This window comes from Pseudopodoces humilis, chromosome 10 (genome assembly GCF_049639895.1).
Source record: "Pseudopodoces humilis isolate 2021_Gansu_Grassland_sample_001 chromosome 10, ASM4963989v1, whole genome shotgun sequence".
Lineage (NCBI taxonomy): Eukaryota > Metazoa > Chordata > Aves > Passeriformes > Paridae > Pseudopodoces > Pseudopodoces humilis.
Genome location: NC_142209.1, coordinates 24528258 through 24554785, shown reverse-complemented (window position 1 = coordinate 24554785; position 26528 = coordinate 24528258). Strand labels below are relative to the sequence as shown.

Here is a 26528-nt window from a genome sequence, read left to right as displayed (position 1 = left end):
GAGTAAAGAGCAGGAACCCACATAAGTAGGGGGCAGAAGCTTGGCGAGCTTTCTAAAATATTTCTCTTGGGTTAAAATACAAAACAATCCTTCAAAAATAACCAGGACATTTCAGGGTAAGCTATAGCAGTGCCACAGAGCCCAGTCTGCACTGACTTCCCTGAGCACTCCTGGGAGGAGGTGCCTTGGGCAGCTGTGGTAGCACAGTGCAGTTCATGGAGACCTGCAGCACCTGAGTGAGGACAGCTTGGCACAGGTGTTTTTAGGATATCCCCCACCTCCCCACCTCCAGCGTTTCAAAACTGCAAAAGGAGAGCTTCTGTTATCTAAAGGGAAGAGCAACTCTAGGAAGTCTGGCCTTCTAATTGTTTAATTTTGAAGATGATGCCTAAGCTCCTGAAACATCTGTCAGGTCATACCCAAACTGACTTTGCCTTTGAAAGCTCTGTCTGGGACATGCCAAGGTCCCCACTCTGGATTTCTTTCTCTCTCCCCCATTAGGCTTTGATGAAGTTTTGGTGACCATCTGTTCATGGACAACCCTTCTCTTTCTTCGCAGCTCCTGCAATCTTTCTGACACATCCAGATATCTCTGCTCCACAACCTGCAGGTCTCTCCTGCCTCAACAAAAAGAGAATCTCAGTCAGTAACCCAGATCCCTACACACTGGGATATTTAACTCACACTGTTTTCCTGGGAACTCAGAGATCTCGTGTCTGTGGAACACGCAGGTTCCACCCCCTGATGGAGAGGGAAGGTCATCTGTGCTGGCACATCCAGCTCCTCAGCTGGTTCCAAAGCCCTATTGGTATCCTCTTGGCAGATCTCATGCTCTTTGTCATTTAAACAAAGAAATGTGCAACATCCCAAAGTAGGATTTCAATCAAATCTTCCATCTGAGAGGTCTAATGATGAATAATAATGAGTTGGAGAATTTCAAAGTAGTTTGGATGTTCTTTATGTTTTGATCTTTTATTTTGGAAGAAATCCACACAGTACTTCTCCTTTTAACTCTGAAAGGCTGAGATTGTTCTTTAAGAAAAAGACAAGTTTATGCAACCATTTCTAGCCTTTCACAAGGTGGAGGCCCTTTGATTTCCATTTTCATTCTTCTTTTTCCTTTTCTGTTATGCACATACACACACACACACACAAAAACTCAGGAGTACATCGTGAGCCGAGCTGTATTTTCTGTTTATTGCCACCAGGTTAATAACAGTAATGGTGCGAGGAGAAAATGAAGTGTTATGTAAAATCCTGCATTGCAGATTTTGGTGCTGATGCAAAGAGCTCAATAAAGTGTAACACTTTAATCATGGAGATAAAAATCACACAGCAGCTTCACAGTCTTCCACGATGCAGAGCCTTAAGACAAAACAGAAGCAGGAGAGGAAAAGAAACTGACAATATTATTGAGTCCCAGAAAAAAAAAAACACTTTCCTTCTTTTTGATGCTTTGATTCAGTCTTTGGATTCACAAGATAAAAAACTGAAAAATGTGTGCATATTAATTTCCTAGTATTAGAGAGTAAAATGCCACAGCTTTATACACAACCCAATGTCATTTACTGGAACCTGGAGAGCCCTTGAAAACAAAGCAAAAAATACCCTCACCACAAAGAATAAAACCTATTAAACAGAAGGAAAAAGACAAAAAAAAAAATAAAATCCCGTTAAAAATAAAACAAACAAAAAAACCCCAAAAATACCCCACCAACTCAAAAAAAAAAGCCAACACTCAGAACATGGTATGATGATATGTATTGTTTTTTCCAGGTAGGTCAGCACGGTTTTGGGGGATTTTGAGTATGAATCCATCATGTTGGCACAGAAGAGGAATCAGGCTTGGATGGTGCTTTGCTTCTCTTCACTGTTATGTCTCTGCTTCCCAGCTGCTGATTAAGATTTTAATGTTGTCAAATTACTGCACATCAAGCTGTAGGTTGTTGGCTTGTGGGGTTATTTTGGGGTGGGTGGGGGAAAAGGAAGAGTTATGTGAAGAAGATCTCTCCTGTGCAGGGAAGTTTGTGGATGTAAAAACATGGAGTACTCTGCTGAAAAGCTGGGACAGTGCTAAGGATTGTGTATCTTCAGGGTGGACCACTTTCCATGGGGGACCTGACTGCAGTTGTGTGCTGAGCTTATTCTTCTTTGAATAATATTTCTAAAAGTCCTTTTCCCCACAAATTGGTTATTAAAAAGAATACAAGGTATTTTTTGTTGCAAAAAAACCACAAAAAATTCAGGAATACCTAGTTTAAATAAAAGTGCTTCAGGTAATTTGGAGAAGTGTCACATAGACCCAGAGGCCACACAGCCACCCCAGAAGATGCTTCTTCACAGCAAAGAAGCCATTCCAGAGAAGTTATGTATTCAGCATGAAATGTATTTCTGCTTTAGTTGGTGCCTGGCCCCTTGGGATAAGCTGCCGTACCTTGGAGGAGCACAGCAGCTGGCTGAGCCCTGCCCAGCCCTCAGCAGGATGAGCAGGAGGAAGGGGTCAGTATTTCATCTTTATTGGCCCTGTTCTGTCCCAGAGCTCACATGTCTGCAGCCAGTTAGCACAGCCTGTTTCAATATTTTGCACAGCTCTTCCCCTGGGTAAGATCCAAGGTTAATTCAAGGCCATGCTAATTCTTGCTAGGACTTGAAGGTAACCCAGAAGGTTTAATGTTTCCACCAGCTGTGATAACCATGTGCCAAGTTTGGGAACACTGATTGAAAAACTCCTACAGAGGCAAAGTCAGGAGAATGTTTGAGTGGCCTTTGGTATCTGATAAACTCTGTCATCGCTGCTCACCTATGATATGCCCATCATAAGGAGTGCCTGATTACATGGCTGGCTTTAGCCAGAGAACATGAAAGCTGACATTTTATATTACTTTATATCCCCTTGTCCAGCTGAGTTCACTTGTGTGGAATTAACAGGTGTCAGATTTGGATGTTGTGGGCATGGATGCCACAAGAAACGTGTAAATAAACCAACCCTTGTGTAGTATTGTTAGAACATGGTCATGGTAGGAAATGGAAAAGGAAGGGAATGTTTCACTGCACCCTGTGATATTTTCAGGAGAACTCAAGGCTGAATCAAGCTGATATCACCTGGAGGCTGAAACCTTAACCTAAGGGTTGCCTGAAGTAAAAGCCTCCTGTTTTTTTGATGTGGTAGGTGTCTGTCCAGAAACAGCATTACAGCAGCTGCACGTGGCATAGTGATCTCAGCACTAACTTAATGCTCTGCCTCGTATCTGGGGTAAAGGACTCTGGCCCACAGGGATGACACAGCTGTGGAGAGCTGTGCTTGGGAAAGGAGGCACTGCTCACTGATTTCTTGTGCAGACTCCTCAGACTGCTTGGATCAGTACCACATGGACACCAGTCAAGTCAGTGCTCCAGATACAACCAGGTACTCCCAGATGCTCCTGGTTGTTTGAGGAGAAAACCGAGACATATGTTGTGGTGTCTGTCCTTCTGGCTCAGTTAAAATCCTTTTAATCTCAGGATAAGGCTTAAATTCAGAATCAATTGCTTTAACATATTCCATTCTCTTGTATTTTTTTCTTAATGCTTTTAAGTTAGGAACTGCTAGAAAATCTGGCAGCATTTGTTGCTTAAACAATGGATTCTTGTGCAGTTTGTGAGAGCAACTGAAAGGGAAACTCTCCAAAGACAGAGGGACCAATGAGATGATGGGTGAACATCAGAATACATGTCCCAGTAGGAATGTGATTGGGATAGCTTCTGGTCCTGGGAGTCTAGAAACACTGTTTGCAACTTTAAAAAGAGTGAGTCAGTAATTTCCTAGTGCTGGGTGCAGAGCGATAGTGCCTTTGCCTCCCAGGCATTTAGATTTTGTGTCTGTGGCTGCCTTTTCTAAACAGTTATTATTATTCCTTTTTCTTTTTTGTGAGTTTTTTATTTTTTTTGGGGGGGGGGGAAGAGGGATTTGTTTTAAGGAAATTTTTGGCGGGGGGAGGCAGAGGTGCTTGGGGGATTTTTTGGTTTGTTGATGAGGTTTTATAGATACATTTCACTCTGTATGAGGCATGAGAAACTGTTAAAAGCATTTAAAATCAGACCCTACAAAGGGCTGGTTGGATCTGTGGTTAAGCCTTGTTTTAAAAAACGTGAGGTTAGCATTTTGCCTGTGTGTCCTTTCAACACTGTGGATCAGCTCTGTGTTAGCAAAAGCCAGAGAGGAGAAATCCAGTCCAGAACTGAACAAGCTGCTCCTGCAGCTTTCCATGGACTAAGATGGCATTATCTGAGCATATTGCTTGCACTTGTACTTGTTTGATAGACTCCCTGCTTAAAATCAGTAATTGTTTTTCTGGCCAGGAAGTAAACAAGAAGAAAGAGAAAAAAAAAATTAAAAAAAATAAAGGAAGGTAATTGGTAGCAAGCTTTAATGGTCATCACAGTGTTTGCATCCACTTTGATATTTTACAATGGCTTTAATGCCATGCAATTATGGACTTGTTTTAAGTCTTCTCATTTTCTCTCACAATCAGACCACCTCACATTTTAAACATCTGCAGTAGTTCTGGCAACAAAACCAGGGCTATTGTAGCACTGCAGTCTCTAAATTGCAGTGATTTTCGGTTGGATAGTGATCCACTGTACATCTGGAGATGTAGGTGTTGCCCTCAGGGAGCTGTATTTGGCATAATTTCCTCCTCAGGAAATATACAATGGGATCACAGCCTCTCCTGGTCTCAGCTGTTGAGCAAAGCTGTGTCAGGCCTAGTAGCCAGTGCTCTTTTCCCCTTGATCAGCAGGGCTTTGGTCTTTGCTGAGCTGAACATTGTTCACTAAATGAATAGCTCTCAGAATGCAAAGTTCACCTGTTATCCGTCCATTTAGGAAAATTGAGAGTTTTTAATCTTTTGTACTCTGCATTCAAGAGATGAGAGAGAGAAAAAAAAACCAGATAAATGTCTCCATTTAAATGTAAATTTTGACTTTTCAAGTCTGACAAAGTAGGGTGTTTGTTTTTATAAACAATAAATATATATATCAATAAAAGCCATGGAATTGATAGAACAAACCCCCACTTCTGTTGATATTTTTCCCACATGGTAATCTTTGCTCTCATCATGCTACATACTTTTTTGTTGTTGTTGTTTCTCTTTGCTTTAAAACTAATTTTGCTGTGAGAACAAGAACAGAAGATCATTAGGAGGAAATACTCTGGCACTGGCTTGTGCAGAGAAAACATGCCATCTGCCTAATGTGCTTCATCTTGTGTCAGTCTAAGATGTGTTGTTTGGGTTTAACAAGCCAGTCACTAGCCTAGAAAGAGAGCAGGCAGCAGCTCTGCCACATATCCCAGCAAGGCCTCCAAATCCTTCCTGCTTTTCAGGGATACAGGGATATGACATAGGCCACAAAATTTTGGACAGAAGATGCATCACCTACCATGTCCCCACGTGAGGGTCCAAGGGGCACTTCTGCAAGGCACAGAAGTAGTCTGGGCTATATTTTTCAGCCTTCATTGTATCACAGTCTAAGAGGCAAAAGCAAAGATCCAGCTCAAAGTGGGTTTTTTGGGGGGTCTGGCTGGAGCACCATCAGTGGCCAGGTTCAGGTATAGGATAGGACCAGCTTCTCTAGCAGATGTTCCCTCTTCCAGTGACAGCAATCTTTTCTGATAGATGGATGGTGCATGTCTCAGCTGGGTGAGTGTAGCTGGTTGTATTTTGTTGCACAGTGTATAATAAAGACTTTAGCTTATTTTTTTTTATTAAGAAAAGATGTTGGCAGACAGCTTTAAATGTCTGCCTAAGGACAAAACGAACTGAGTTTTGTAGATAGCTGGTTTTTTTTTTTCCTTAATAAATAAATAATTGGAAAGATTTTTATGTTGATAATAAAAATAACTAATGCAGAGCTTCTTCCACTAGTGCCTGGAGACATGGACAGATGTGGGATTTTGAAGGGATAAAGAATTGAAATCTGTTGGCAGGTAGTTGCTATGAAAATGCCTATGCTTCCTGCTTCTTATTACAGACCAATATTCAGCAAATGAAGAATCTCTGAGAAAGTTAATGATGACAGGATCAGGTTCCAACCATCAGAGATAGCAGCAACCTCCTTCCTTCAGAGAAATCCAAAGTTAAAGTATAGCTCTGGACTTTCTCCGACTCACAGTGCAGTGTGTGGGAGTGTGGAGGGAAGGAAACTGTCAGGGAAACTATGGAAAAACACAGCAAGTTCACCAAAAGTTTGCTTTGCCAAAGTTGTCTGCCAAAGTTTTGTGCAAGACTTTGCTGTGCTGCTGTGGTGTGGAGTTGGGTTCTGCCTTGCTGTGTGGTCTGTGGCTGGCATGAGAGGGGAAGCCCTAACAAGAGACTTGTTTTCTCAATTTTGTCCTCCTGATTCTCTTCCTCAGTCCACTGAAGAGGGAGTGAGTGGCTCTGAGGGGCTTATCTGCCTGGGAGGGCACAGTAAAATCATGATAAATCACAGTATTGTTCACAATGTTCAACCTGAAAACCATCACTGATGATGCAGCATTTAGGAGAGCAAAGATAAATTGCTGATCTGATTTATTTACCTTTCAAAGCAAATTGCCTTGTTGTCCATTACAGACAACTGTAACAGATACAGAGGAGAAGGATGAAAACAAGTTAAAAATATTTGTACTTAAAGATGCCTTTTTACACACAGACATCCTTATAAAGGTGAATATATACACATATAAGGGAAAAAACCACTCAGAAACTGCTTAAATCTCAAAGTCAACCATTGATCATGTGGGTCAGCTGCTGCTGTCTTGGGTGGGAAGACAACCCTTCTTCTGAGTCCTACCATACCTTTGTTAGGTATGCCCTGGTGGGTCCTCTTGAGATTGTCACTTATTTTCCACAGCACCTTGCTGAATCTTGAGTCCCTGATCTTCTGTGAGAACTGAATATTCTTTCTGTTTGAAATAGTAAGAAATAGTGGTCCCCAGGATGTGCTTGCAGGGGAGACATTGTCTCTGAGATGTTGTGACTCTGCTTACGGGCACAGTTACCTGTCCTGCTGTTTGCTCTGACAGGAGGAGCACAAAGTGACATGGCCTGCAGTAATACCACAGAGCCACAGAATGGTTTGGGTTGAAAGGGACCTTAAAAACCATCTCATTCCCAAACCCTGCCATAGGCAAGTTTGCCTTTCACTGGACCAGGCTGCACAGGGCTCCATCCAGCCTTGAACACTCCTAGGGATGGGGCATCCACATTCTCTGGGCAGCCTGTGCCAAGGCCTCACCACCCTCACAGCAAAGAAATTTTTCTTAGTATCTAATCAAAACCTGCCCTCTTTAAGTTTGAGCCTTGCACTACATATCCTTGTCAAAAGTCCCTCTCCAGCTTTCTTGTCACCCTAGGGAGGTACTGGAAGGTGCTGCCTCCCTGGAGCCTTTCCTTCCCCAGGCTGAGCAACCCCAGCTCTCTCAGCCTGCCTTCGTAGGAGAGGTGCCCCATCCCTCTGAGCATCTTCACTGTCTCCTCTGGATGTCCTTCAGCACTTCTGTGTCCTTCTTATGTTGGGGGCCCCAGAACTGTAGAGAGCACTCCAGGTGAGGTCTCAAGAGCAGGGCACAGGGGAAGAATCACCTCCCTTGACTCCTGGCCACACTGCTTTTGGTGCAGCCCAGGACACCTACTGGCCAAGTAGGAGTAGGGGGAATATTGGAGTAAAAAGTTTCAGATACAACTGATGCTGATAAAATGTCCTGGAAAAGGCATGATATGTTGTGCTTTCAGTTGTAATGGCAGACCCTTCCAAAATGTCCATTACATTTTAGCTTTTATAGCACTGTGCAGACCATAAATACTGACAGATGTAAAGCTCAGAGAAAACATCCCACAGTTTGGTACAAAATGTTATGTCTGAGTAGGACAAAGGCAAGAAAACCTGTTCTTCCCATTGTGTGGATGAATCATGGGTCAGCAAGACAATACTATGGTCTACAATACAGGGTCAATTCTATTTTGTATCTGCATGCCATCTCTCCCCTCAGCATTTGTGTCTGCTGTGTAGTCCCTAATCTCTTTTGGTGCCATTGTGTTCCTGTTTATCAGCTTTCACTCTTATCTCCTCCTCGATGTGCTTGCTGCTCACCCTGAGTACAAGGAAGGAGAAGAAAGCTCAACCTGCAAGGGAACAGAATAAGAATAATGACCATGGACAGCTTCTGCCTGTGGCCAGGCTGTGCCAGGAGGGCAAGCAGGAAGAGTTGGTTTGGCTTTCAGCTGTCAGTCCCCTGGTAAAGCATATACACAATGTCCATCCACTGCCTTCCCGTCTTCTCAAGCAAGTGGACACCCACCTAACCTTTGAATGGCACGTGTAGTGTTGTTTCCTTCCACCTGACTGAGCAGGTTGTCAGTTTCCATCCAGGCATGGTTTTTTGCTTCTTACTCCATGAAGATCTAGGTAAAATAAAAGCAACCCTTACAGGTCCTCCCATAGATTCAACTAATCCAGTTTTCTGGCTATGTTCTGAGTAGGTGGGAAAAGACACTGGGGCGGGTTTAAAATATTTTACATCTGTAAAATGGACCTTTACCTTTGATGTCCAGCTTATAGTTCTCATTGTTTTAGGGCTTGTTGAGCTGAAAGCTTTATATACATCAGGAACTGCCTTAATTTGTTTAATCTCTTTTTAGAGATTAAATTTAAACTGTAGAAATACACATACCTTTCACCACCAATCAACACCTTACCTTTTTAAGAACTACAGAAGTCTCATTCAGCAGCATAAATTAAAGGTGTAATTGGAAAATAAGATCAGTGAAGCTGCATCAAAACCCAAGGTCTATTTGGCTCAGAATCTAATTGCAGATGGTAAGGGATAGACTAAGAAGAGAACAAGGCTCTGATAATGTGTAATTTGGGTATTTTCTGTTCAAGGAGTTGTGTTCACTGCTGTGAGTGTAATAACATAATTCTTCTTTGAATTTATTTAATTGTTCACCTGTGTCACCTGTTTTTTGGCCAAAATCTGGCAGCAGTAAGGGCTGCAGTATAAGCTAATTTAAAAAACACTTCCTTTTTTTTTGCCTTTGGTCTTCTGCCTGATGACTTTATATTCTGCCAGCTGCTGCTTATTTAGTAAGAAATAGTGAATAATGATATATATTATTTGAGAGACCACAGAAACTGGTAGTTAAAAGAGTTTGATTTGCCTACACACAATTTGTCCAACTGCAAGGGTTCCTAGGAAATCAGGGGACAGGCAGCCATAACTCCTAGCTATTGTTTTTAGTCTACCACTCTTTGCCTTTATAATTAGAGGAGAAGCAGGCAATGTCTTTGGGCCTTATTTATGTACTTGTAAAGTCTCTGCTTCTTGGTCCAAGGGTTCTGCAGAGGTATAATTAAAAGTTAGTGGTAAAACACAAAGCTATTAATACTGCTATGAAGTGAATAGTTGAACAGGAATTCTTGACCTTAATATAGTTGCAGGCATATAAGCAGCAATTAATGATGCCTGAAGACATTAAATGAAGAGTATTGTCACGCAGCAAGCAAGTGACTGTCTAAGGAACAGCACCAAAGCGTGCTAAAACCTCCAATACAGCTACTGGGTGCATTTCAGCTGAGAGAACCTTCACAGCCAGACCAGAGATAAATTTAATTATCCAGTGAAAACATGGTCATTTAGATATTTCTGTTTCATAAGCTAATTTTCTTTCTTTAATTATAAGAGAATAAGAAGCAGTTACTGCCTCAGCTTCTCTCTGCCTTTCCTTTACTCTTTCTTTCCCTCTTGCTTTCTTTCTTTTATTCATTCATTGTCTTTTGTAGTAGGATTTCTCCCCTCTTCTAAAAAGCTGTTTGATTCTTTTGCCACTTCTTTTCTGAAGAGCCCTCTTTCTACAGAGCCAGAGCTGTTCAGCAGCAGAGGAGTGAGCAAGGTAGGATTTCTAAAGCTTGTTCTGTGGGTCACCTGGCAGTGACACACAAGTGGTGTTTGAGATGGGCAGAGCCAAGTGAAACCAGCAAAGCTTGCGGTGAGATAATGCCCCAAGACCCTGTTCAGTCCCACTGCTTTTTTCTAATAATGCAGGCAAGGAAAGATTTCAGAACTTGTGAAGGTCAAAAAACAGTGGTTCTAAGTGTGTATGCACGTTTGCTTCATGTGAGGGACCGAGGAAGGAGAGAGAGCAAGGACTGTCCTTCTTCAGATTCACACTTCTAGTTTTGGCTTGAGGTCAGACCCTAAATCCATAAGAATGTAGTTTCTGGTTCATAATCATTTAGGGTAAAAATTATACAAGAATTGTCCGTGCAGCTGAGCCAAAAGTCTTGTCTAAACTTGATCTGGTCTTAACATTGTCTCTTTGGCACCTCTCTAATTTAATATGCGTTTGAACAGAAGTGGCTTCTTGATAGAGCCTTTCACCTCCAGGTCAGCCTTTCAAATCCAATTCAGGCCTGTCATGACCAAATGTTGCTGCCATCTGACGGCTCTTCTGTGTCCTGTGTGAATTGCTGGCTTCAGTCCAGGGGCTGGTGGACAGGTGCCTGAATTGCAAAAACTGCCAGAGCTGACACTAACTGGACATCTCTGCAGAGGGGTCAGAGTGAATCAGCCCAGCAGATGAATTAACACTTAACTTGTACGCACTGTGATGCTTTATCTTCAAAGTGCTTTACAAACGTCAGCTAATCCTCAGGAGGTGTTGTTATCTGCACTGGCAAGTGAGAGAAGCAGGCAGATAACGAGCCAGGATCAGAATATGCATGTTGCTGACCTCCCACTCTGAGGTCAGGACTCTGAGTTTTGCTCCTTTTGGGGCGACTGATGGGCACACCAGAGTAGGGTTCAAGTTCCTGTTCTTTGGTGGATAAAAGAATCCCCTAAATTTTAAGGCAGGCAGGAAAGCAGTACTGGTGGGCTTCCATCCTTTTGCTGAACCATAGACCAACAGAGGTGTCTTCTCCATCCACTTTGAGGCTCTAGGGAGTCATGTCAGGTTACTCCTGCCATCAAGAGGTATCATTATTTGCTATGAAACAGGGTTGGGAAGTAGTTACTTTTGAATATCAGTTGGGTTGGAGTGGTTCATTCTGAGAGACAACAGCTCCTGGAATATCTTTGAAATGTTCTGAAGGAAAAGCTTGAAGTGTTATGAAGAATTGCTGGAAGGTCACGCAGAGTTAGTGGCACATCAGAGTTTGCAATCTGTTTCTGCAGGGACACTTAAAAGACATTGTCAGACTGTAAAGGTGTCTACAGAAAAAGCAAAATTGTGTTTTGTGCTTCATATCGGTGAGAAAAATAGTGGCTCTAAACTGACACTTTCCTTTCTCTGGAAGCAAGAGGAGAAAACCTTTCTTTCTTTAACGTTTTTAAAAATAGTAACTCCCTTTCCTACTATTAATTTCTTGTGTAAATAATTGCTGTTGTTGCCATGGTGTTTACAGAGGTGAATGAGCAGGTGGCCCGTGAGATGATGAATGGAAGGAAAAAGATGTTGTCCCTGTGGTTATAAAAGGGGAGTGGTATAAATCTGAAATAGTGCCTCTAATAAGGTGTGGCTTGCATTGTCTGAAAAACCTGAGGATGCTTCTGTAGGACTAACTTGTCCAAGGTTATATGAAGGGCAGCAGAGGAAAATGTGGAAGTGTTTAATGCTTTTTTGGGGTGGTGGGGGAAATATGGGGAGAACGTAGAGGTAAGAAAAGTAATTTGGGTAAAATTCATCTTACCACGCATCCAAATCCAGGCATTTCAAGCTTGAAAATGTGTACCATATCCAGGCAGTTTGAATTCCACTTCATGTTCCTTTGGAAAGTCAGAAGGAGAGCAGAAGGAGCAATTCAAAGCCCTGGGCAGAATTCAACTGGGCTGAAAGGGGAAGGAGTGGTGCTTTGTAGCTGAATGTGGACTGTTGGCCATGTGATGCTGAATGGTCAATTTTCCTTCATTTCCCTTAGGAGCACACTCCTGTGTTTTCTGGTGTTACCAGAGACAGGGTTGCCAAAATAACTAATCCTGAGGTAATTATGTGTTTGCCAAAAGGGATGTCTTGGAGACACATGCAAAATTTTCTTTTGACAGATTCTTTTGGGGAATTTTTCTTCTGAGAGATACCTGAGGAAGCATCAACAAGCCATTCTTCTGGGAATTTCTGAATGTCCTCTGAATGAAAAGGGACAAACTCCTTCTGCTGAGCCAGCTGCTGAATGTCCATTTACTCCAAACAGTGATTTAGCAGCAAGAGCACAAAGTCTGCCTGGAGGTTGTTCCCTTCCTTGCAACAAACGACAGTCCATGGTTTTAGCAGCTTGTAGAAAACATTGCAAGGAGTTTATCCCATCCCCTATATAAAATACTGGAGTGGAGAAGGTTTTTGGATGCCTCTCTCTCTAAACCGATTGCTATGCCCAAGAATTAATAAAATCCATATTGAAGTGACAGCTGGTGGACAGAGCTGGCTTCTTCCTGCATCACTTGTCTCTCTAGTGGCTCATGTTCTGGGCTCAATGCACATTTATCCTTTTATTACGGCATTTATTGACTTCTATTTATTTATTTATTAAACCTCTGTTTTCTTAAGAATCATAACTGCACAGTTCAAAATCTAAGTTTGGTCATATCAGCACTAGCTATTAACACGGTTCTTTCCTCTTACTCTTTAATTACTGCCATTCCAAAGGCATTCAGTGAAGGAAATAAAAAGGCAGACACACGAGAATTTGTTTTCTCAAAACTTTCCGTGCATCATGAATCAGCTTCTGTACTGCTTTAACTATTTCCTCTCTTGACAACGCGAGTTCTTTTTCTTAATTCATGATTTCTTTCATTTTCACCAGCCCCTAATTTATATGTACATTTCTCAAGCTGACAGAAACTTCAGACTGACTCAGTAGAGCAGTGGAAAGAGCGTGTCACAACAGTAGGGATTCAAATGAACTTTAGAGCAGAAATTCGTTCTCTTGTTTATTTATGCTGGGTTTATATGGTAAGTGGCAAGAAGAGATAAAAAAACATTCTTTTCAAGGGAGAGAAACTTGTTTTCCAAGTGGGGTTCAATCATTGTCTTTGTCAGTCTAATAAATGATTTCTGTTTTGAGACTCATGGAAAAGAAAGACCAAGTCTGCCTTTGTTTTCTGGAACTCTCTAACCTGGGTCATCCAGGTAATTACAGCTTTACTTAAAAAACAGTGTGAGAGAGGAAAGCTCTGCCACTGCTTGTAAGCACAAAGAAAAGACACTTGAGAGAATTAAATTGCATGATGACTTTTATAAGGCATCTGAATCATTTTGCATTCCACCTTTAAAGCAGAAAATGATGAGTTTAATATCATATTGTAGGATGTAACTGGTAAGTCTCTCAGAAGGCAGCTGTGGCATCCAGAGCTATTTGAGCCTAGTTTTTCATTATTTTCTGAATAAAGGCTAAAGAAAATGTGACTGTGAGACTTTAAACCACATCTAAATGTATTCCCTCCCTCGCTTGCAGGTGCTGCAGCAAGAGAAGCCCTACTGGGGGTGGGTTGTGGGGTGTAGATCCTGGCAGATACCCCTGGGGGTATGAGAGCAGATAGCAATGGGTTAAGTGTGTTTGCATGTGCTCATGTAAATGCAAACGTGTTTATTTACTTCACTCCCCCACTAATGTTCTCCCATCTCCAAGAGCAACAATTTCAGAAGGTCACCTCTCTGCTGACTTTGCTGAAATTGCCATCAGTAAGGTGACATATATTTCATAAAATGTTAATTCTGTGATCCTACCTGAATTGCTGGAGATCAGTAATTATGTCAAAATCTTCCAGAGAACCTCGACTGAAATATAAAACTTTATTCCCTTGCTTAAATTTGTTGTGTGGCAGCGGGGGAAAACGTTCCTACATGTAAAGCACCTATGAATATGTATGACTAAAGAGGAAGAAGAAATACCATTATTGTTCAGGAGCAAAGCATAGTTCTTGTGAAGCTTGGGGGCAAACAAATTGTCTGCTGCTTGGTCTGCTTGAGGCATTAGGTGGCAAACTTTTAACGTCCCAGTGACTGGGCTGTTATTGTCCATTTTAAGGCCACAATAACTTTGTGTCGGGGAATAAAGAGGACTTTTTCCATTAGGAACTCATGTGTTATATCAACAATGAACTGAATTATTTTGCTCTGTAATGGAGAATGCTCAACATGTTTGCCTTTGATAAAGTAATGAATGTGAGGAGGAGAAATGTGAAACGTTGAAATGCTGTTCTGCTCACACACAGCAGTGTCTGGAATAGTACATCTAACTGGCAATTACTCTAGCAGTGTTTAAAAACATGCTGAATAGGATGGACAGTTGCAAGTTTGGACTAAATTTAGTGCAAAGGAATATGTGAAATAGAGATTTTTGTATGTTAAGTTGGAGGCTAAGGAACAAAGACCAGGAAAAAAAACAAACAGTAGAATAGTCTTTGTGGGCTAACATAAGAAATTACTTTTTAATTATGTTGAAATGGATGACTTGAAAAATGTTTTTTTAACACTTGTTTGGATGATGAGCTACCTGTTTAATGTCACAGCTTCCAAATAAGGGATCTAGAAGCTTAATCTTTAGGTAAAGATGACGTCTGTGAAGGACACTGCTCCCTCACAAATAACCATTGCAACCAGATTATTTGAAAATGGTTTTGATGAACAAAAAAATCTTTAAGGAAATTTCAGCACACCAGGAAACTTTCTTATATACTCTGTGACACTTCTACCAACAATTTTTTTGAGTGGGGGTCCTAGGAGGGTTTAGAAAATACTCCAGTGACACTGTGTTAGACTGGATAACTTGATAATTGAATACTAAGCTGAGGCTCAGGTCACTTATGTCCTCCAGGTGAATTTCTTGCTGGATATGGAAATTTATCTTACTAATCTTACTAATCTCTGCCTCTGCATCTCTGTTTGTGGCCACCTTCTTTTGGAAACAACTTGAAAACTATGAATGAATAAGTACACTACATACCACAAACCCTGCAGTTTACACCAGCAATTTTATTTAAGTCACAAATTATTCTAGTTTATTGTTACATACCTCACTGTGCTTCTCAATTACTTTGTGTTAGTAACTATGTTCCTATAAAGAATTGTGTCTGGTTGCTCTAAAATAAGTATGACTTAGGTCACTGACTTCTGTGTGAAGGACATTCATGCTTTACAAATACCCAGTTTAACTAGATTATCTGCTCACTTCATCAAATCACTGTTTTGAGACTCTACAACATGTTCTGTTTTATGGTGATATGCCAGTGTGCATCTGATCTCATCAAATTCTGTTTGTGATGGGGAAATTATCTCATGAAAATAGTATTACTTAATCTCGGTTTTTAATTTCTGTATGCTTGGAGAGGAAGAAAATCCTGTGTGGTGTTTCATCCTGTCAATGTTAATCTTTCTCCTCAGTGCTGCATCTCCAAATAGCAGATGTGTGCTTTATTGCAGGGCTGGTCCTCTATAGCACAGCAAAATGTTTTGGCAGGAGCAAACAATTTATTGTATTAGAGTCAAACATAATCAAATGTTCCCTTTCCTGTGAAGCATGGTCAGATATTGATATTGCATTAGCTAATATTTTAACATAGCAGAGGCTTAATAAGATATATTATTACTCTCTCTAGGCTGTTTAATTAAACTAAACAGTCTCTGTGTATTATACATTGGTTTTCTGACAGGGGAATGTAAATCTGTATTATATTAGTGTCACATACCAACTGATGCTCTTCCCCCATCAGAGGCTCTAGAAGAGCTGACACTGCTGCCACATGAACTGCACAATCCAACCTGCCCTCCTGTTACACTGGACTGTCCCATAGCTCAGGGTGCTCCAGCAGCCCTGGCAAGCTTTGTGTGCAGAGACTTGTGGCTGCACAGCTCCCTGATGTATTTCAGCACAGGGAGAAGCATCATCAGCATCCTGCTGCCAACAGAGCTCTTCTCCATCCCTCCCTCTGCTGAGGCAGGGACATCTGAGCTCTGGGACCAGGACGACTCCATTGGCCCCATGCTGGCCAGGGGACAGGGATGGGTTTGTCACATCATTTGTTCAGGTCCAGAAGTTGTAAGAATTTGGGGAAACTGGGTAATTCAGTGGCATCTGCTCTGGTATCACTCTTTCGTGCTGGACAGTGCCATCCACTGCTGCTGATGGCACTGTATGTAGTGCCCCAGGTGAACATTCCCTCTTTGCCACTGATGTTGTGGGAAGGGGATGGGCAGAGCAGACACTTCTATGCTAGGGGCTCCTGCTGTCTTCCTTTAAAGCAAGAGCTGGTTCAGAATCCTGTAGGGAGCTACAAGCAGAGAGGCATTACAGGCTCTTGCTTTGAAGAGTTGTTCTGTTGAGCTACTACTAGAAAGCAGAGGAAGACAAAACATTTGGAGTATTTTGCCTCATACACAGAAATAAGCTGCACAGGAACTACTGGAGTATTTTTTACACATTTTTTAGCCTGTTTCACCTGGCAGAAGGGAACATCTGCATAATTCAATGCAGAACTGTGCAGAGATGGCCAAGCTATGCCCAAATAATTGTGCTCTAGAACTGGAAGATGCATATTTTTTATCACTGGCAGTAAGCTCTGTATCACAATGAAGGATGTTTTGGCTCTGTTTCGCACAGTGTCCTGTGCAAAATGTTCCAATAGTCTCAAAAAAAGGTAAAGAAATGTCTGTCATGGTTCTTTGTTGTATTTCACATGCCCCCACAGAGAGGCAGGAATGGTTGGGTGCATCACAGTGAGATCTTTAGCGTGGCTGTGATGCTGGCACCATGGATGGGTTCAAGAATGGCAGGACTGGATTTATGTGAGGCTTCACCTGCATAACTCAGTTATGATTTATCTCGTGCTGAATGTTTTCTTGTTGTTGTTTTCCCTCAACAGAAGATTAACCTGGAGTTCTATATCGACATCCATGCCCACTCCACCATGATGAATGGCTTCATGTATGGGAACATCTTTGAAGATGAGGAAAGATTTCAGCGACAGGCTGTTTTTCCCAAGTTACTCTGTCAGAATGCTGAAGACTTCTCTTATGTAAGTCATGCTTTTTTTAATTATTATTTCTTAGTTTTTCTTTATTTTTTTTTGGCCCTTATGATAAATCTCTGGCTTTATTTGATTGAGCAGATTTTATTTCAGTATGGATAAAAGGCTACATAAAAATTTTACTATTAGCTACCATCTTCCCTCTTATACTTACCTTATCTAGCAGTGGTAACTTGTGATCTTATGTGTCATCAGACCCCTTAACAAAAGCAGGTTTTTCATCTTCTGTTTAATAACCTTTAGTTCTGAATTACTGGCACACACTGTTTTTCTCAGATCTTTTGTCTTTTGATCAACTGGATCAACTTTTTTGTTCCATTGTTTATATTAATTTGTCAAAGATTTTACTTGTACACTCTAAATAATAATATGCTAGCAAATAGAAATAAAATTAATTAGCTTGAGAGAAAAGGTAAGATAACATTTGTTGAAAGTTGTGGCAATGTATGCTTTTGAAATTCTTCGGTATTACCATAGAAAAGTGTTCTGCAAGAGGATTTACAATTGCCCAGTACTTACAACTTGGAGAGTGGGAAGGGGGAACCTTGGTTCAAGGAACAGCTTGTTCTTACCCAAGGAGACCTCAGTGATTGAGTTTCTGGTCTGCACCTGGTTGTTTCAAAAACACATTAGGGGTAAGGGGCTTTCACAGATCATAACAATGAAAACCTGCAATTAATAGGAGCTGGGAGATTCTGTGCTCAAGTGTGGGATTTCTCTCTGCTACTGAGGGAGTTTAAGTGTTCCTTTTAGGCACCAGCCTTGGGTTGACAAAGAGAAAATCTTTGAGAAGATGTTGTAGGAAATAGACGCCAATAGCTAAATAAACAGCACAGTCTCTCCCTTTTGACTCTTGAGCCCAGAGTTCCACCTGGGTGCTACTGGCACTGGGTGCATCCAGCTTCCCCCTGACATCCTACTGGTCTCTTGAGGCTGGAAGCTTTTCCCCTGCCATCCATCCAGGCCATTCTTCCCAGGGCAGCTGAGCAGATAGAAGTGTTGGAAAAAGGGACAGCCACCAAGTGTCTGACAGGTGTGAAGTGACAACTGATGTGTCCCCGAGTAGGAAGGTCTGTTTTCTTGTTTCCAGCTCCATCCACGTGGGTTATGTGACTCGTTGGAAATATCAGGTGAAGAGAGGAAAGGAACCCAAACTGGGGTTGGAAAATGTGCCAAAGACTTAAAATAGTGTATGTAAATATGCCCTACTGCCTGCTCAAAGGGAAGGGGGGAAGTGCATTGTTAACATTACCAGGCTGGTGTTTGAAAGTGTGGGAATGGACCACTGTTGTTACTAATGAATTTTCCAAAGCTTCAGGAGGTCTCATTTACATTGTATGCTGCTGCGGCCATTTGTTGGGATTATAATACTTCAACAGCAGCACTTCAAGTGAAAACTGGCGGCTGCATGAAGTGTTGTCCATAATTGACTAGCTCCATGTCTTCACACAGCACAGAGACAATGTTCCATTATGTTATCCATTGACAGTATCATTGAAAAGATTACTCTCCTTAAAGCATCTGTCAACCTTGATTGATTTACAAGGGACAAAGCACTGAAAAGGTTTGAAGTGCGGGTACAATTTTTGCCACCGTTTAGCATACATAATGGTTCTCCTTTGATGTCAAAAGCTCATCTTCTATTAATAATGCAGAGAGCTTTTGAATGCAGGCTACTTGTATGGAGTTCCACACTAATAACCTACTTGCTGTGAAATGGGATTCACTTTGGAGAAGCAGTCATTTGGGTTTTACATGTTCGGAATGAATCCCAACTCAAAGGGATTTCTTTCAGGGCTCTGCATGATTGCAGCTGAGCCCAGCACGGGTAAGGGAAGGCAGGCAAATCCTAGTCTGCTCCTCCAGCCGAGAATCTGGCAGGGATCACGCAGCCAGATGCAAAGGAGCATGAACAACAAGCCTAAGATGATGCGATCAAATGCCTTGTGCCGTTTTGTCTGGCAACCTTCTATTAATATACTTTAGAGTGCATTTCATGCCTGGGCTGCTTTCTTCACCTGTCATTTCCAATAGGCCTTTTTATTTAAATGACAGTATCCAAGGGAGATTGGTGATTAGAGCAGGGGATGGATAGGGGATTTGTACCCACATGCCTGTTATAGGACCAAAGGAGAGTCACCCAGTGTCTCTGTGCCCTGTCTGCTGGGCAAAGCACGTGACCCCACAGCTCTCTGGAAGGCTGACTTGGTTCACAGGCAAGAGTTGTGAAAGAGACCAGAAATTCCTCATTTGTACATGACTTCAGAAAACAGAGGCCTGCCTTTGGTTTAGCTGTCAGCATGTGAAAAGGAAAGTGAAAGAAGGGCTAGGATGTTTTGCTCCCAAATAAATACCTGAGACATTCCTGAGCAGCTGCCTGGGCAAAAGGGACAAAATCTGTAAGGAAAACATTTTATATTTTCAGTGTTTAAGAAGGATATTTTTAAACACTGGGATGTAAATATAATCCATGTGAAAGCTCACATGAAAGCTGACATGCTCTTTTGAAAGGCTGACTCATTGCATTTTGGGAGCAGCTGTTGGCACCATGTCTGAGAGCATTACACATCAGCCGTGGCTTGGAGTAGTTGCAGTTTTTGTAGGGATGTTCTTCATTTGACCTTTCTTGTTTGGGAGAGTGGATTAGTCATAAGGACCAGACACAAGCATTTGAGCATTTCAAGAACCTGCTAGTCTTAGGGGTGGCTAATTTTGACCTTTGTGACAGTATGAGAGGCGACCATCTGTTCTCTCTGATTCATTTAAAAGAAACAACTGCAGCCATTCTTGGGTGGCTTTATCACTTTGCAAAGACTGCTTTTCTTTTCAGTCAAAGACCAGCCAGAGGTACTTGGCCTGATCTGAGCAGTTTGGGTTTTTTTTCCCTTTGGACTCTGAACTGGTGGCATGGGTGATACATTTGAGTTCTCATTTTGTATTCAATCTTGTATTCAACCTGCCAGGAGAGAACCTTCCTTGGAAACACTGTTTGACCTTTGTGTGCCAGTGTTACCCAAAGACCCTGATAAAAACTTAGAGTCCAATTATGCTGAGGAAGTCCACAACCCTAAAAGCTTCCAGTCATGTTGAGAAAGAGACAGAAAGTGGGTAAGAAGTTGGAGAATAAAACTTGGATGTCCCAAGTGCCAGTCTTGTTTCTGTCAGTAGTTCTCTGTTTTATATCGTGCTCACACTCTAGAGTGAAGTCTCTAGGCAGCAACCCACCCGGTTTCCTTTGGGGAAGCATGTTGTTAACTGCAGTGCCATAACACTGTGACCTAAAACATGTTTTAGAGACTATCATTGTCTCAGCAATATGAGAAGATGCAGATACGGAATGATTTGCACTAGTACTTTTTGTGGTGGTGTTTTGTTTGGTTGGCTGTTTTTAGTTTGGACATCAAACACAGAGCAATGAAGAAAAATACTTTAATCCCTGTATCTTCTGCTGCCTTCTCTTGATCCACAAACTCCAGGTCTGCTATTCTCATTTTCACAGCACCCCCCCCAAACCAAGCTTTTACAGGCAAGGTGTGTTTGTTCCAGCAAACCTTCTCCATTCTATGGCAGCCCCTCTGGGCTGTTATGATTTACCCTGGCTGGATACCTCCCCCTGAAATCAGTGGTGATGCAAGTGCCTGAGGCAGTAATATCAACATTGAATGATCAAAACCCAATAATCTGTTCTGAAATAACAAAAATATAGCTTGTGTTGCGTATGGCTGGACAAGGAAGAGGAAGCAGTAGGAAAGGTGGAATTTATCCTGATGTAAAATCCATATTCACTTGCATCACCACTTCCTAAGTGCCTCTGTGCTGTTTTGGTAAAAAAAGACTCTTGTCCCAGAAAGGCAAAAGCTGCTGTGTTCAGGTAGGTTTTGTTAACATCATGCAAGCTTAACAGATCTACTCAGAAATCTCTTAAAACCTGAGCACAACAAATGATCCTGCCTCCTTTTTTTTTGTAGTCTTGTACCAAGGCATATCCAGGAAGACAAATACAGCTATTATATGCTTTAGCACCCCTCTGGGATGCATTTCTGCTTGCTGCTTCTTGGACGTGTTGCTCCATAAATTTATTTATTTATTTATTTATTCTGGAGGTTGGGTGAGCCAAGACAAGAAAATGTGTTTCTGGTGGCAAAGGGAACAGAGTGTAGAGCCAATCCTTCTCAGAGTTACAGGCTTTGGTCTCACAAGGACTCTGCCTTTTGGAGAGTCTCAGTGGAATGAAACTGTTCCATTATGTTGTGCTGCACCAGTTCACCCCCCCTTGAATACAGAGGATTGAATTTGTATTGAAAAGAAAAGGGTGGGGGGGAAGTGTTGGAACAAGTGGATTTTCTTTCAGTACCTTCTTGCCTTGTTGTTTGTGCATATAGGAGTTGATAGGCCCTTCTACATCCCCATGCAGGTAGAAACTCAGAATGTACACAGAAGGATCAAGTTTTCATAGCAATTTTATGGTGTGTTTTCAAAGACCATCATTACTCTCACCTAATGTCAACCCACTGGGAGAGGATGACAGCCTCCCAGGCTGCAAAGGAAAGCAAAGCAGCAAGCAAAGGAGCTGCTGTAGAATCTCCTGCAGGGCTCCACAAATTCCCTCAGATGGGACAAACTGTGCTGTGAAGGAAGGACAGGAAGGTAGTTAAGAACTGGACACTTGGCCCCCAGGCAGGATAACTTTTTGGGTATTACCTTTTTAACCACATGATATTTAAACGTATGTAGGATACAACTCTGGCTCAGAGAACTGTCGTGGAGCAGTGAGAGAGCCAAAAAGGAGTGTGAACAATGGGCTGCACTGGGTAGCTCTGGGAGCAGCATCCTGACCCACCTTAGGAAGGTTGTGACCCCCTGTTTTAGGCCTGCAAGTGAGAACTTCTCTTTGCCATGGAGCAAACCACTTTTTCTGCAAACTATTCAATGCAACTGGGTGCATGATGGCTGTATTTTCCTTTTTTCTTCTCATTGTCCTAGTTTTCTGTCATTTGTATAAATGATTATGAAAGCACTCCCAGGAGACTGCGCTCATGCTCATAAAAGTATTGTAAAGAGAAGCATTGCAGGCTATTGCTAGAGGCTATTTTATTGTATATTTTGAGGAAATGTCTCGTTTTCTACTGACAAATGGAGAAAGTGAGAACTCCAGAGACTTGAGTTATTTTCTAAACAGTGTGATTATTCTGTAGAGCTTAGACTAGGAAATGCCACCATTGGCATCTTTGGGGGAAGATGTGCTCTAAGAAGCAGAGGCTGCTATTAGTAAAAAAAAAACAAACAAAAAAACAGGGGTGAAAAGCAGACCTTCATTATTAACCTGAAGCATTTTCAGATTCCCTGTTCGTGCATATCACTGGTCACAGCTTGGGTTGGCTCTTAAAAGGGAGGTAAGTTCCAGAGTAACTCTGGTTAAAGGGGAACAGGATAATGTTTGAGTAGCTGACATTGTCACTTGGGTTAAGTGAATTTCTGGTGATGGGGAGATGCAGACTCGCTGAAGAAGGAGCTGAGAGGACCTGAGGAAGGATGTTTTGGGATACAAGAACATGGGGATGTGTGGGGGTGTGTGTTTAGGATGGCAGATCCAGTAGTAAAGGACTCTAACTGAGGTTTGCTTTAGGATGGGGTGGAATCTGCCTCCTCTAGTTTTTTCCCTGTAGGCTGTGGTGGCTCTGCAGGGAAACCCTTGTCTGGCCCTGTGAAGGTCTCTGGCCATTGCCACCCTGCTTTGTTTGGCTGCAGGTGTTGTCTGGGGAGCTCTCTCTCAGAAGAGCTGCAGGTTTGGTTTGGATTCCAGTCGTGTTAGCTGCCGTGCTAAAGCCAGCAAACTCAGTGAACAACTTCAGAGCTGCAGCACCCGGGGAGGGGGGAGTACAACCTGTTTAGGTGCAGGTGGGGGAGTGTGAAATGCAGGCCAAATCCCTGCACTGGTGCTGCCAGTGCAACTGGCACAACAACTCCACCAGTCCTGGAGCTGTACAGCAGAGCACTGATATTAATGAGAAGTAAAAAGTGCAGCTATTGTACTTCTCGCAGGTGAACAGCTGAAACCCTGAAGCATGAAAGCCAGTTACTTTTCTAGCTGCAGAATTTCTTAAAAAAAAAAAAAAAGAACTAATTTGGTACTTTTGGTCTTGAGGCATAAACTGAGAGCTTATAAAGCTCCTTCCTTCCAACCTCTCTGCTAATGACCATGCAAATATGTGTTTTTATCAGGAAACTTAAGCAGGCATGACTGAAAGACACGGGAGGGGGAAAGATCTGGTATTCCTTCACTGCACATTAGAGGGATAATGAAGCCCCTCAGGGAGCAGATGTGTGTGTGGTGACAATGTACCTTTAAAACTGTTATTTCTCTGAGGAGAATTGCACTTTAAAGCCTGAGAATGTGGTGCTAGGCAGGTTGTATTCATGGTACTCCTACAACAGTGATGCCACCTCTAAGTAAGCCTGATTGCTCTCTGCTTTCCACTGAGCAGGAGGAAGAAGGCAAAAAGAAACAGGGAGGAGAATGATTAAAAATCTCTTATGACTTGAGGCTATTTGTTCTTCAAGTTCTAGTTTGAGGTATTCTCACATTCTTGGTGCAGGTCAAACTGTTCCAGGTCTCCTCTGCATGCCTTTCCTCAGATTTCTGCAAATCAGACTCTAGATGGGAGAATATTCCCCAGCTAAACCCAAACTTTGCTGCCCACCTCAGTGTTTCCTACCAGGCACAGAAGTTATGAAACAAAATGCTGTTAACTCCAGAGGCTTCTGTGAGAGTGAGCCCTGTTCACAGGAATATCAGTCCAATCTGCCTGTTCCTAAGGGACCTGGAAAAGCTTCAAATAATGGAATTCCTCTTTGAAATGATCCTGAACTTTTCTAAACCTCCTCTTCCCAGATTTCAGTAGTCACAGTTGATTTTCAGATGAAGTAAGTTTTCTTCCTGTGCATCAGAAACACAGCTAAGCTGCAAGATGAGATGAATCGTGGAGTAATTTTGAGCTCTTTTCCCTTTTCATCACAGCTCTGCTCCCAGAAACCTTCCTCTTTGCCTGCTCCCTCCTTCAGATCAGCTGTCTGCTTTGGGGATTGATGCTGACTGTAGCTTGTCAAATAAATTGGAAGAAGCCTGCCTATTGCAGCCTCCCAAAAGCCATGATTTCCAAGTCTCCAGACCCTGTTGGCATGGAGCTGATGATAGTCTACCACAAAAAAACCCCAAAAACCCCAAACCACACCAACACATCTACTTCCCAGTCTATTAATAGAGTCAATGGAGCTGGTGAGAGGTGGGTGTGATGAGAGCTGGCTTTTGGAGCGAGAAGTTTGGTCAGTGCTTCCTGAGAAGTGAGGAGGTTAAGTTTTGCTTGTAAGAGTTTGGCAGGGTCAGAGCAGTGGCAGCTGGACACATCATGACAGGAGTCAGCTCTAGCCACACAAGGGAAGCAAAATGCCAGCTGCACCCATTTAAAGCTCCCTGCACAGGGGCAAACAGAAGAACCACAGCTTGTAATATTGCTATTTGCAACCTTCTGTGGCAAAGATTCCAAAAGCCAGTGTGTTTCTGTGCCCTTTCTCAAACTTTTGCAGACTTCAATAAAGCATTCTAGAAAATGAGAGTGAGTGAGTTATAGCTGATACTGTAAAACTGCTCTCTGAGATGGATTTGACACTGTCTGGGCTCCAGTCCATTTCCCAATGGCACATCTATTCCTCCTTGATGACAAGGCTGCCATTCCTTTTTTCTAGAGCACTAACTTTTTTATTATCACTTTTCTTTGCCACACCAGGGCACTGAGTTGAGGGCTCACAGAGGTCAGACCTGCTGTGGAAAAAAACCCTTTCTCTTTACCCATAAAAGCAGCATCAGCAGACAGCTCTGGTGATGTTGTAAATGAGTCCTGATTACACTTGGCCATTGCTGGTGTCGGTCACTGAAGAACATGAAACAACTTATATGCATAATCCCAGTTTACCCCAGCAGGTAAAGTGTTTATTTCTTAACTACAGAATGAGCAAAATGTGGGCAGTTTTACTGGGTTTGGAATGGGGCTTTTTTAGGAGTAGTTGGGCTCAGTTGTGAAACACAGTTATGGAGGTGACATAGGCTGACCCTGCATATTTTTAATTATATGTTGCAATATGAAACCATTCTCTAATTATGAATCCTCGTGGGTTTTAATTATTTAATTAATTATTTACATTAATTATGAATCCTAGTGGTTTTGCCTCTGCTTTTCTCCAGGAAAGATTTCTAACATCGTTTTCTGATTTTTGAGCATGCTACATCCTTTTGTAGAACACTTCCTGGACCTACATCATCTGTATATATCAGGGACTTTAGGGAAGATCTCTTTATTCTGAGTTTCACATAGAAAACTCTGTGAGGAGAAGTGATCATGTGGGAATCATTCATGTGCACACTAGTGCTCAGATTTTTGAAGATATATGCAGTTTGTTACTTCCTTCCACAGGCACATCCATAATCAGTTGTGTTGCAGGACATCTGAACAGCTGGTAAAAATCTCTCTCTCGGATTTCGGGAACCTCCCTGGACCTTGCTATGCCAGAAATTCATCTTCTGCATTCTGTAAAAGCCTCTGACCAGATTTGGTCTGATTTTGCCTGGTTGGCATTTTTCTGAATGTTTTGTACTTTCCTTTTTTTCTTTTCTTCCTGGGTTGAAGAAACACCTTAGGATTGGTCAGAAATGATGTGCAGTCCCTGAATCCCATGTCAGGAGCCTGGCAAGGTCTGACTTGCACTGTGGTCATACCTTGCTCCTTTTTTTTTCCTATGCTTTGAGCAATTTCAGAAGATGTCAAATATTCATTCCCCAAAAAGTTCTGGATGACAAGGGCCCTTTGCCCTGCCATCAGTGAAAGGTAGAAGGAAGCTCCCATTCACCACTGTCTGGACACAGCCTGCTTGACATTTCATCCCTTTTTGTTAACCCTTCTTCCACCCAAAAGTGGATCCAGTTTTACTGCTGCTTGCCTCCAATCTCTCCTTTTGTGCAGCCTGAGGTTTTCTGATGCTGAACAAGTCCCCTCTGAGGTCACACATACACTGAGGAGGAGACCCCACCAGTTGGAGCTCCCACCATGCAGGGCCACTCAGATTCCAAGCCCACCAGGGCTACAAAGGGCAGTCTGGGGTAAATTGAGTCTCAGATGTGTGAGAAATCTCCCTCTTTGTCTTTTGGAGCCACTCTTGTGACTGACAGAGGCCTGCAGAGGTGATCAGCACACTGCCTAATTTGTGGACTGCCCAGGATGCTCACTGCAGTGGTTGTCAGTGGGAAGATGGAGCAGTGCTGAGGAGCCAAGAGAATCCCTCAGTCCTGTGGGAGCTGCCCAAGCTGTGGAGCTCACAAAGTGCCTACCACACTGGGGCAGAGTGTCCTTACCAGCCAGGGACAGGCATTCTGGCACTTCAACAGGTCTGACCAAGGGCCAAGACATTTTTCTGCTTTGAATTCACTCCAGAAAAAATTTAC

At 42.4% G+C, this 26528-nt stretch overlaps 1 protein-coding gene across 1 annotated transcript in view; it reads left to right on the top strand.

The window, feature by feature from the left end:
• Positions 1-26528, top strand: part of LOC102112919 (AGBL carboxypeptidase 4) — an 878734-nt gene that overhangs the window by 767182 nt on the left and 85024 nt on the right. The window contains exon 10 of the mRNA XM_014250851.2: positions 16871-17023. Within this exon, the coding sequence (XP_014106326.2) occupies positions 16871-17023 (153 nt within the window). The remainder of the gene's footprint in view (positions 1-16870; positions 17024-26528) is intronic.